At 43.4% G+C, this 12,397-nt stretch overlaps 1 protein-coding gene, 1 long non-coding RNA gene and 4 other non-coding genes across 7 annotated transcripts; 1 reads left to right on the forward strand and 5 right to left on the reverse strand.

Moving 5' to 3' along the window:
* Window positions 1-1,759: 1,759 nt before the first annotated feature.
* On the reverse strand, window positions 1,760-5,059 carry LOC118389740 (uncharacterized). 2 transcript variants are annotated; one of them, XR_004826805.2, is made up of 7 exons: window positions 4,764-5,059; window positions 4,142-4,223; window positions 3,509-3,854; window positions 3,218-3,274; window positions 2,845-2,862; window positions 2,556-2,612; window positions 1,760-2,025 (listed from the first exon to the last, which is right to left on the reverse strand). It is a non-coding gene; the product is annotated as an uncharacterized LOC118389740 (long non-coding RNA). The 2 variants fall into 2 exon arrangements; XR_004826804.2 differs by having other exon boundaries at window positions 3,504-3,854.
* LOC118390818 (small nucleolar RNA SNORD65) lies at window positions 2,697-2,769 on the reverse strand. Its single transcript, XR_004827018.1, has one exon. It is a non-coding gene; the product is annotated as a small nucleolar RNA SNORD65 (small nucleolar RNA).
* LOC118390819 (small nucleolar RNA SNORD65) lies at window positions 2,948-3,025 on the reverse strand. Its single transcript, XR_004827019.1, has one exon. It is a non-coding gene; the product is annotated as a small nucleolar RNA SNORD65 (small nucleolar RNA).
* LOC118390816 (small nucleolar RNA SNORD65) lies at window positions 3,358-3,433 on the reverse strand. The gene has a single exon (XR_004827016.1). It is a non-coding gene; the product is annotated as a small nucleolar RNA SNORD65 (small nucleolar RNA).
* LOC118390817 (small nucleolar RNA SNORD65) lies at window positions 3,673-3,745 on the reverse strand. Its single transcript, XR_004827017.1, has one exon. It is a non-coding gene; the product is annotated as a small nucleolar RNA SNORD65 (small nucleolar RNA).
* Window positions 5,060-7,907: 2,848 nt separating the features above from the next.
* Window positions 7,908-12,191, forward strand: camlg (calcium modulating ligand). The gene is made up of 4 exons (XM_035779570.2): window positions 7,908-8,183; window positions 9,967-10,433; window positions 10,591-10,656; window positions 10,787-12,191. The coding sequence occupies exons 1-4, from the start codon at window positions 8,045-8,047 to the stop codon at window positions 10,985-10,987; spliced, it is 873 nt and encodes a 290-aa protein (XP_035635463.1). The 5' UTR covers window positions 7,908-8,044; the 3' UTR covers window positions 10,988-12,191.
* Window positions 12,192-12,397: the final 206 nt, after the last annotated feature.

Genomic DNA, 12,397 nt, shown 5'->3' on the forward strand with positions numbered 1-12,397 from the left:
TGTAGTATCCATTGTGAATGATCGGAGTCTTAGCCCCCAGGGAATAAGGCACCGGAACCTCTTGATCCATTTCTAGTCCGTGTCCGGCCCCGACTTAACTTCGCCAAGGTGGGCCCGTGTTGCCAGAGGTCGCTGTTTTCGCCTTCCACGGCGAGTAACATCCAGGTCATCCAGGAGCATCCTATTAACTCCAGTGACGGGGGAGACCCTTTTGGGAAGGGATCCCTGCAGAGTTCCCGGCCAGTCGGCTGTGGAGAGCCGACATGGCAGGCAACACTTCCACCAGGTCAGAGCAGCAACCGGGGGCATGGATTCCACAGTAGCTTCTGTAGGTTCACTACTTGTGTGCTAAGAGTAGCCACTTCTCCACTGTTGTCCTCTGCAAAGGAGTATTAGCTCTTAACCATTAGCCTCATTATTATCAATATGGTTTTAAATGAAACATAATGTACCCTACATTTGTATTAAACCTTTGTGCTTCATACCGGGACTATCCAACCTGCTGGAGAGCTACTGTCCTGTAGGATTTTGCGCCAACCCGAAATCTAGAGCACCCAATTCAAAGAATTAGCTGGTTGATAAACTGAATCAGGTCAGATAAAACTGGGGTTGGAACGAAAATCTACAGGACAGTAGCTCTCCAGGAACTGCGCCAGAGAGCCATGCTCTAAACCAACCAAATTAGACAGGGGTTTGCACAAGAAATGCAGTCAAATATAGATCCTCACACTAATCAGTGGCCTGTAGGCCAAGTTCTCCTTGGGAGATAACTTCCATAGCGTAAGAGGGGGAACAGCCATCAACAGGAAGAAAAATGAAAATTGAGTGGTAGCGCTTACAGGACTGGCCATCTTTCCTAAACCATAGTACAATAAAGAAATCCATTTATATTGACACAGTGACGCAACACTATATCCCAACCAGGAAGCAGCCCCAGTCTGTATGACACTTCCAATATATTGCCCATTGTCTGAAAGTCCTGGACCATAGAAAAATATAACCAAGTCCAATGCTATGCAAGTGTTTTCCTTTTACCAAACTGAGGGCTGTTCTCATCATCCTATGGAGGGAAGCATCATAACCATAGTGTTTGTGCATGGATACCATACCTGAATATTGAGCCAATCCCAGAGCTGTCAGCACGTCCCCATGTCAGCTGAGCTTAATGTTTTTCATCGAAGAAGTCGAACCTCCTTGACAGTGGAAAACATTTTGGTATTCTGGTAGGGTCAAGATGAACTTTGGCAGGTTTAGCTGGAATCTCACATCATTGGTCACCCCGTTTCTACAGCTCAGCACTCAGCTCTATTAAATGCTAATTCTCTTCCATGTGGCAGCGTAGCTTAGTGGTTAGAGCATTGGACTAGTAACCGAAAGGTTGCAGGTTCAAATCCCCGAGCTGACAAGGTACAAATCTGTCATTCTACCCCCGAACAAGGTAGTTAACCCACTTCCTATGCAGTCATTGAAAATAAGAATTTGTTCTTAACTGACTTGCCTAGTTACCTTTTTAAAAATTTAAGATCCCCTCATTCTGCTGCGAGGTGAACAAGTCGCCATTTGACTTCAAAACTGTCAATTTGTACAATCCTTTACCGGGGTCCTTTGCGGACCAGGGCCGTGCAATGTTATCCAGCAGCATGGGAAACAGCATTCTGAGCCAACTCCTGCACCCATGTTAATAAATTCATTGCTGACCTGACATAAATCACAGGATTATTTCACATTCATGCACAAGTTACTGCAGATAAACAAAGACCATGGTTAAAACCGATTTATTGAAGTCAAAAAGAATTGACTGTCTTTTCTATAATCACAGACAAACACCATTAGTCAGCAAAACCTCAAAATAAACAAAGCAGAACACACATGGAAAAGACAAAGGAAACCACTGCACACTGCTGCTCATACGCCCAGGTGATATTTATTAACAATGTTGAGCCTTAGGTCTTCAGGCATCCATGTCCCAGGCGAGTCCCATATGGGCTACCACACAACAACTCCTTTCTTCCAGTTGATCACTTCCTGAAAAAGGAGGTAAAAGAGATTTATAACAGTTTAACAATATTAATATTCAATGTATCAAAAATATAGGATCATATATTATATAACGTCCTACCATACAGAACAAACATTTCAATGAAAATCAAAGAGAAGTCTAAAAACAACCCTCCACAAGCAGGGTCTGTACCATTATTTTACCATCATGTCAGTAGAATGAAACAGCCATAGAAACAGAACCGCGAGGAACTGCAGAGAGATCGTAGACCATCAGCAAGTAATACATGAAGTCCTATCAGTCAGGTACTTATGGAACCAGTTAAATGCTGCTTCACCCAACCCATTAAAGGAGTCCATGCAATAAGGAATGATCAACAGTATCTAAGGCTTTGGAGAGATCAATAAACTATTGTGCTGATCATTTTATTATCCATAGTATTTATTATAACATTTAAAGGCAGGGCTGCTGCAGAAATTGTGCCCTCAGGATATATGTGTAAGATCAATTGTTGATCTTAACACTGGCCTCTAGTGGCAGTTCTGTGGCAAGTTACCAGAGGAAGAAATGAAGCGCCGGCCATCTTGGAAACTCCGGCCACGTGGAAGAGAATCTGAAAATGTATGAGTATTGTTAAGAGTTAATTCCCATTTTAATACATTGAACTCCGGTCAAGTCAATAACTGCCACTTGATGTGTTCAGAAAACCGAATCACCACTAACCATTCTGACGGTAATTCCAGCTGTTTTCAGTTTAGTAGTCATCATTACCACACCAGGACCCATAAAGAAACACGCCATAGATATAGAACAGGGTTTGACAGATTGTGAAAGTGACTACTCACCTGAAGTATCGATGGGAGCTGAGAATCAGCAAGGGGCAACCGAACAGACGAGGAAGACGGAAAATTAATAAATAATTAGTTGAAAGAAACCTAGAGGTGTCAAATTAAAAAACGCTCAAATGTCACCACTATACAATCTGCAGGTAATTCCAGCTATTTTCACTTTTAGTACTCATCATAGGGGCAGCAGGGTAGCCTAGTGATTAGAGCTTGGGCTACTAGCCGAAAGGTGTCAAGTTCAAATCCCAGAGCTGACAAGGTACAAATCTGTCATTCTGCCCCTGAACAGGCAGTTAACCCACTGTTATTATTTTTTAGTATAAACACAGGTGACTAAGCACAGGCAGCTTGAGCCCAGAGTGAATGTCCTTACCGTCCACATGTCCAGTCCAGGGAGAACTTGCAGGTGTGTTATTCAAAGGGACACCACCTGAAAAGTAGAGAATCTAAGATTACAATATGTGATAATGTTATATAGGCAAGTTCCAATTTTTCCAGTCGGAGCCAGGTCATGTTCAGAAAACCGAATATCACCACTGTACAATCTGACGGTAATTCCAGCTGTTTTCAGTTTTAGTATTCATCACAACACAAAATTACAGCTACCCTGAGAATGGGACAGGTGAGGGTGTTGGCTTTCGCCAGCGTGATAGACTTACCTTACCAGAATACTCGTCTACTTGCCATCAACCCATTGGGGTGGTTTAACACCTTTTGTTAAAAACAAAATCACAAGGGTTATGAGAATATGAATACTATCATCTATTCAGAAGCAGCTCAAGAGTGGGGAAGAAACTAAAGTAAATATTAAAGTAACTGCCAGGTCAGGTTCAGAAAACCAAATTATCACCACTAAACAATCTGACGGTAATTCCAGCTATTTTCAGTTTAGTCACAACGAGACTAGACGGATACCACGATAAAATGTCAAAGTTAAGTCTAGGTGAAATGGGTGTGGTAGTCTTACCTTGAGTCTTCTAGTCATCAACTCATTGGGGCGGTAATCACTCCTGTTCAAAACAAAATCACAGGGGGAGATTACGATATGAAAACAATTATCTCCTGAACATGGCTGAAGATCTCTTAACACAGCTGTTGCTCAGAAGTAGTTGAAATCATCAGTTGCTGCATCAAACTCTTCCTATTCAAGCTTTCATCACTGCCAGCTGTGGCCATGGTGCCTATTCAAAGTCATTGATCAGAGGACTAGACACCAATTCGTTTAAAATTATAAACAATTTACCATTGAATACCCAACTAGACTACTAGTCAGGCCTCAATAGCCAGGTGAATTTACCAGCCATGTGCAGTCAATGGGGTATGCTCCAGTTCACACCGCCCTGGCCAGGTCCAGAAGGAGTGGGCTCCCGAATCTAGAACTGATGTACAATTTGGTTAATGCATGAGGACTAACAGGACTTGCGTTGAAAAAAAACAACGTGTGGACTAGCTAACTTAGCCAACTAAACGCCTCGATTTAAGATGGAGTTGAGCTGCAACTATGAGCAGACTGGAGCTCCGACGTCACAACAGTGACGTCTACCAACAAAAAAATAAAACGACTTCAGCGCCCAAAGAACAGGCCGCAATTACAAACAACATGTCTGTAATTTCGGGATATTCTATGGGTGCTGAAATCAGTAGTTAACTTCCATGTTATGTAACGTATGAGCAGCGCCAGTTCGTCAACACCAGTCGCCCCTTAGCTCAATCATAAAGCGCGGAGTTGAGTTTAATCGGCTACAGTTACCCATGCTAATTTCCATTGCGTAAACTGGGTTTCCGTGTTCGTGGATCAGATGGCTAACAGTTTAGGAATCTTCGTCTTACTAGATCACATCCATAAATTGTCAAAAATCGACCACGTTAGTTATGCATTATGCAGTTAATTCAGTAACATCCGCGCCAAACAAACTTACCCCCGGAATGGTTTTACGTTTCTCCAGTTCCCCACGTGCATGGTTCTGCAAGGCCCAAACCCTCCACAACTACCAATCTAGCTACTTGAGAGTTAATGACCAGTTCAGGAGCATTGCAAGACTCAAGTGGCAGCAGTGTACCAATAACTAACGTTAAACACCAATGAAGCATTTCTAAGACATAACTTCGACATTGAGAAAGGCGTCTTCAGGTCGATCACAAGACTAATCGAATGAGCAAGCATGTGGCTGGCCAGTCTTCTGCGCTATATAAGCGTTTGGTGCGTTCAAGCGAATTGGGGATTCGGGAAAAACGAGCTCAGAATGGGGGATCTTAGGATCCGCACGTCAGTGACCTTCATGTCAGAGAAGTCGGAGTTCTATGACGATGGCGCTTTCAAGACAACTGGGAACTCGGAAAAAAACGAGGTCAAATCACGACGTAGAAAGAGTTCCGACTTAGAATTCCGAGTTAGATGACCATTCAAAAATTATTTTTCCCAGTCCGAGCTAATTTTATCCAGAGTTCCCAGTTGTTTTGAAAGCGGAATGACGCCCGAGTTTACGACTAGTAATTCCAAGTTGGATGACCGTTCAAAACTCATTTTTCCAGTCAGAAATGGTTTTTTATTAGCTCCCAATTGTTTTGAAGGCACTGAATTCGGAGGTTGGAGATTCCCGAATTCCGAGCTAGGTTGAAGTTCCGAGTTGTCAAGAACGCACCATTGGTCTCCGGGCATTATATTGAAAGGGTGATGACACGTTCATGTGCTCATCGAAACTCGGACATTTCTGACTTGGAAGTTCGTTGAAGAAACATGAGTTCCGAGTTTCCCAGTAAGCTCCTCTAGTCTATAGGGGAGGAAGGTAGGGAGTCTGTAGGGTGGGGAGGAAGGTAGGGAGTGTGATGACACGAGGACATCTCCTGAGTACAAACCAAGTGGAGTTACTTTTACCTACTCTCTTGAGAACCGTAAGGATCTCGAGGTGGAGTCAGCCGGTAGTAATGATTGCTCTGAAGTTGAGCCTGACCAAGATGAGGTCAACCTTACCTGTGGCAACGGGTGTGGTGGAGACTTCCTAGCTTTGCCCCGATGAACAAACCAGAAATGATTATGGACCGTTAGGAGTGAGATTTTTAGCAGAAAGTGGATCCATGTTTTTTTGGCCAACACATATGTTGTATGAAGCTGGGTGATGAACAAACTGGGAACTGTTACATTTGTCATAGTCTCGGGAAATGGAATTGTGTTGATTTATTTTGCGCATCGTCCGTCCAGAGGCAGCAGGTGCTCCGCATCACGTGTTCCGGGGGTCAACCTGTGTCGTGCTTTGCTCTCCGGAGAAGGTGCTCCGCATCACGTATTCCGGGGGTCAACCTGTGTCGTGCTTTGCTCTCCGGAGAAGGTGCTCCGCATCACGTATTCCGGGGGTCAATCTGTGTCGTGCTTTGCTCTCCGGAGAAGGTGCTCCGCATCACGTATTCCGGGGGTCAACCTGTGTCGTGCTTTGCTCTCCGGAGAAGGTGCTCCGCATCACGTATTCCGGGGGTCAATCTGTGTCGTGCTTTGCTCTCCGGAGAAGATGCTCCGCATCACGTATTCCGGGGGTCAACCTGTGTCTTGCTTTGCTCTCCAGGAGCAGGTGCTCCGCATCATGTCGCTCAAAATAATAATCATTGGGGTGGTGTTGAGTGATGAAAAATAATATTACTGGTGTTTGTGATGCCCAGCATTTCATGAGATGCAGAATACCCTGTCCTTGTTGAGCTTTGATAGAGTTTCTACCTGCTATTTTTTTAACTGGGCAAGTCAATTACGGACTAATTCTGATTTACAATGACAGTCTACCCTGGCCAAACTCTAATCTGGATGACACTGGGCCAATTGTGCGCCGCCCTATGGGACGCCCAATCACAGCCGGTTGGAATACAGCCTGGAATTGAACCAGGGTCTGTAGTGATGCTTTCAATATGCAGTGCCTTAGACTGCTGCGCCACTCGGGAGTCCTAAAAGTAACTCCACTTGGTTTGTTCTCAGGATAGCATTGTCAGAGGGCAGTGTGAAGATGTGGTTGGGAAAGCACTTTGTGTAAACTGTGGAGGGCACACATGCAGCTGGAGATCCGAAGTGCCCTGTACGAGAGAGACAAGTTGAGATTTCCAGAGTTTGAGTGGGGAAGAAGGTTTCATTATGCTGAAGCAGTAAGGACTGTAGAGGATAGCCAAAGGGTGAGGGATTCAACTGGTGAGTAGGCTTGAAGAGAGGGAGAGCCAGAAGGGATGAGTTTTAGTAAGGTTGGATTTCTTGCGTTTTATAGCCATGGTGATCAACTGCACTGCACTGATGGAGCGGAAAGCACAGAAGATAGATGAGGTAGTTGAAGCAGCAGAGAAACATTGAGGTGTGATATTTTAGTGTCACCCCCTTAAAAGATTTAGATGCACTATTGTAAAGTGGCTGTTCCACTGGATGTCATAAGGTGAATGCACCAATTTGTAAGTCGCTCTGGATAAGAGCGTCTGCTAAATGACTTAAATGTAATGTAATGTAGTGCAGATGATCTACAGGGAGTTTTGAAAGAAGGGGTTCCATCCTCCCAGTCCGACAGCCTGGTGTAGGATCATTTAGGCCCAAAGTAGTGGGATGGGTGGTTGTTTTTTGGGGGGATAGTGGAGGCTCCACAGGAGGTTGGTGACACCTTAATTGGGGAGAATGGGCTTGTGGTAATGACTGGATTGGAAATAGTGTAATGGTTACCAATACATCAAACATGATTTCCAGATGTTTGATCCCATTCCATTTGCTCCGTTCCGGACATTATTATGAGCCGTTCTCCCCTCAGCAGCCTCCTGTTGTGTTTTGGTGCAGGGTTAGATGGTGGTGCAATTCAAATGTTTCAAATGTGCTGTGTTGTGTATTTCTGCCATTCCCCTTTTCTTGTGACCAAAATGTGAAATCCACACTCCGACCTGCGAAAGGCAGAAATACATAACACAGCACCTCGTCTGCCGGAAATTCACACCAAAAAGAAAAAGAAAAATCTCTAAGCAAATAACTTAAATTAATTTGAACTCGGATATTCTGAGTTTCCGGTAGGACGTGAACGCGGAATGAGATCATCAATGTGCGCATTTACACTGACAATAGGGCCCATTATGACGTGTCCCACTTAGTGTTCGCTGTTCTCTGTTGTAATAATCTAAGGATTTGTGTGCACGGTTACACAGATCAGAAAATAGTGTGTCTTATATATCAAATAGTCGTATTATTTCTGAAACTATGGACGCCCCCGAAGAGAAAACTAGTTTTTCTGCTGCACAAAGAAGAGCAGAAATTCGGAGGCGAAAATTGCTCATGAATTCCGAAGACCGAATGAACAGAATCGTGGGTTTCACCAAAGCTGAAGCTGAAAAGAACGGTAAGGAGAATCTAACTGATGGTAAATGGTTTGCTGGCTGATCAGACAAGCAGATTGCATTGCCTGTTAGTTTATTAGCTCTACCATCGAAACTGGCAACTAACGGTAGCTTGTTACCATCTAAATGTTAGCTGCACAGTACACACTTACTGAGCTAGCTAGGGATCATAATGGTGCAGTGAGTTGAAGAGAAACCTTGCGTCAGTGTGGAATGTACTGTAGTCATGACAATTCAGTGCCCTTCTGTAATATATAAAAAAGCTTACTAATATAAATGTGCATTTATTTATATATATTAGTATCAGTCAAAAGTTTGGACACCTACTCATTCAGGCGTTTTTCATTATTTTACTATTTTCTACATTGTAGAATAATAGTGAAGACATCAACACTATGAAATAACACATGGAATCGTGTAGTAATCAAAAAGTGTTGAAGAATGTCATATATTTTGGATTTCTTTAAAGTAGCCACCCTTTGTCTTGAGAGCTTTGCACACGCCCAAGCAGCTTCATTATTCATTTGAGGAATTGATTTCCTGAAATGCGTTTCAGCCAATCAGTTGTGTTGAGACATGGTAGGGGTGATCAAGTGCATATTATGGCAAGAACAGCTCAAATAAGCAACGAGAATCGACAGTCCATCATTACTTTAAGACATGAAGGTCACCTAATGTGGAACATTTGTGAAGTCGCAAAACCCATCAAGCTCTATGATGAAACTGTCTCTCATGAGGACCGCCACAGAAAAGGGAGACCCAGAGTTACCTCTGCTGCAGAGGATAAGTTCAATAGAGTTAACTGCACCTCAGATTGCAGCCCAAATAAATGCTTCAAAAGAGTTCAAGTAACAGACGAGACTGCGTGAATCAGGCCTTCATGGTCGAATTGCTGCGAAGAAACCACTACTAAAGGACACCAATAAGAAGAAGAGACTTGCTTCGGCCAAGAAAAATGAGCAATGGACATTAGCCCGGTGGAAATCTGTCCTTTGGTCTGATGAGTCCATATTTTGAGATTTTTGGTTCCATCCGCTGTGTCTTTTGTGAAACACAGAGTAGGTGAATGATGATCTCTGCATGTGTGGTTCCCACCGTGAAGCATGGAGGAGGATGTGTGACAGTGCTGGTGACACTGTCAGGATTTATTTAGAATTCAAGGCACACTTTACCAGCATGGCTACCACAGCATTCTGCAACGATATACGCCATCCCATCTGGTTTGCACTTAGTGGGACTATCATTTGTTTTTCCTACAGGACAATGACCCAACACACCTCCAAGCTGTGTAAGGGCTATTTGATCAAGAAGGGGAATGCTGCATCAGATGACCTGGCCTCCACAATCACCCGACCTCAACCCAATTGAGATGGTTTGGGATGAGTTGGACCACAGAGTGACGGAAAAGCATCCAACAAGTGCTCAGCATATGTGGGAACTCCTTCAAGACCTGCATTCCAGGTGAAGCTGGTTGAGAGAATGCCAAGAGTGTGTGAAGCTGTCATCAAGGCAAAGGGTGGCTACTTTGAAGAATCTAAAATCATCTAAAATATAATTTGATTTAACACTTTTTGGGGGGCGTTACTACATGATTCCATGTGTTATTTCATAGTTTTGATGTCTTCACTATTTCTGCAATGTAGAAAATAGTAAAAAATAAAGAAACTTTTGAAAAATATTCTGGTACTGTGTATATCCATATATAGAATCTCTATGTTCGTATCTCACTTCACAGAGAAGTCTAGTTAGCCTAATCCATTAAACTGACAATGCCGTCTCATACAGGAGCGTCAAGTCGTGTCACAGAGCCTAGGTTCCACCTGGACTTGGACAGGAACAAGCCGTGGTCAGCATCCTCATCCCCAAGACTGTCTCCATTCCTCCCAGAGGCAGTAGGCAGCAGCCACCCCCACAGCGATCTTCCAGAGAGGAAAGGCTCTCCCCTGCCAGACAGCAGCGAGGTGCTGGGTGTAGACAAGGATGTGACTCCAGGGGTCCGACAAAGGCCACGGGGAGAGGCCCAGCTGGCAGCTGATGAGCCCAGCCATTCCGAATCCCCACGCAGAGGGTTGCAGAAGTATTTATCCCGCTTTGATGACGCCATGAAGCTCAGAGGCCAACTCGCCAATGAGAATCAGGCCCAGGATGCAGCTGGGTCCGACCCAGAAGAGTTGGACTCCTTCAGGCTCTTCAGGCTTGTCGGCAGTGTCCTCCTCGCCATCTTTGTCAGAGGTTTTGTCTGCAAGTATCTGGTGAGTCGGATCAGAAAAGTGTTGCATCTTCCCTTTGAGGTTTTTGAATTTGTTCAATACCACGGACCAATTCTGTCTTCGATACCACTGATTGTGATATGAGAGTAGACCTGTAGCATTTCACTAACTAGGTTGTACTCTTTTCTTCTTTTTGCAGTCCATATTCGCACCATTTCTCACCCTCGAACTGGCCTACATGGGGTTGTACAAGTATTTTCCAAAGGTTTGAGATACAGCTACACCGTTACTATGTAGTGAATGGAGCACAGCTATAACAAATGGGTCAGATGTATGTGGTCATATCCTGTGCAGTATTATTATAGATACATAAATGTGTAATAACTTTCCGCCAGGTTGAGAAGAAGATGCAGACCACAGTGCTGACCGCCGCCCTCCTGCTGTCTGGAATCCCCGCTGAGGTCATCAACCGCTTCATGGACACCTACAGGAAGATGGCTGACGTCTTCGCCGACCTCTGTGTCTACTTCTTCACCTTCATCCTCAGTCACGCGATCTTGCTGTTGCTTAGTTCAGAAGAGACTGATACTCCCTGATGGACTGGAGGTCGCCGTGCTATGGCACTGTAAATGTCACCCCCTCTCTGGGTGACAGAGGAGGGCATGACCCCTGATAGTGATCCTTCACCCTACCTCCCAACCATGTCCCATCCTGAGTCAGTACACCCCATAGGGGAGGGTGTTCGAGGTGCAGGGTCTGCAGGTGGATAAGAGAGGAAGACAGAACTTACTGGTTGAACAAGGTAACATAACATGCATTTGTGTTCTGGCCCTCTTACTATCCAGTAAAACAACACATGTCACTGCACCTATCTGTTGTATATTTAAACATATTACATATTAATCTTGTCCATAGGAGCTGCTTTTAAGTTACTGTTTAAGTAACAGTGTTTACATAAGTGGTTCAGTTACTTTGCGATTTTGTTTGTTTCAAGTGAATTAATCGATCTCGTATGGAAGACAGGAGAAGCACTTGTCTTCCAGTGTTTTGTTTTTGCACCCTTTTATGCTTTAAAGACATGGTTGACTTTATCTGTACATGTGCAAGCTCTTATTAAAAGAGGTCAATTGTGTCATCTGAACTAGGGAGAACAATTGCTTAGGATTGTCTTTTTGGAAAGTGTGTTTTGTCACCGCTATTCAGTGTCGGGGTCTTATAAGCTTGTTTATTATCTGTGCTGAATAAGTCTGATTTGTGGAAATGTCATGTATTGCTCTCCTAGTTATCCCAGCCTCACTAATACAGTCTTTCTGTGGCATGCTACATCATCTGTTAATTAAACAAACATTTTTTTTTAATTTAACAAGGCAAGTCAGTTGAGAACAAACTCTTATTTTCAATGTAGGTCTAGGAACTGTGGGTTTAACTGCCTTGTCAACTCGGGGATTCGATCTAGCAACCTTTTGGTTACTAGTCCAACGCTCTAACCACTAGGCTACCTGCCTCCCCACATCCTACATGGCACTAATTATTTTAGTTGGTGTGAGACTTTTTTTCTTTTCGTGACTTCATTGGTGTGTTCTTGTTTGTCAGAACGGCTTGATTCATTTTCATAATTTTGAAAATTCTAATTTTGTTTAAGGTAAATGCTTTATTCATGCTTTATTTATTGTATGTGAAATATTGAAATCAATATCAAACACAAAGATAAAGAGATGGGAATGTTGCATCTTATAGTGGTATTTAAGTTCTGCTAAACAACACTGTGTTAAACAAATAAAACCTTGGAACATTTCAAAATTTGGTTGATTTATTTTTTTCATTCATTAAACTCCTAGATGTAGGCAGTTTATTTTTTTTACCTTTATTTTATTAGGCAAGAACAAATTAAGAACAAATTATTATTTTCAATGACGTCCTAGGAACAGTGGGTTAACTGCCTGTTCAGGGACAGAACGACAGATTTGTACCTTGTCAGTTCAGGGATTTGAACTTGCAACCTTTCG

This window comes from Oncorhynchus keta, chromosome 11 (assembly GCF_023373465.1).
Source record: "Oncorhynchus keta strain PuntledgeMale-10-30-2019 chromosome 11, Oket_V2, whole genome shotgun sequence".
Classification (NCBI taxonomy): Eukaryota; Metazoa; Chordata; class Actinopteri; order Salmoniformes; family Salmonidae; genus Oncorhynchus; species Oncorhynchus keta.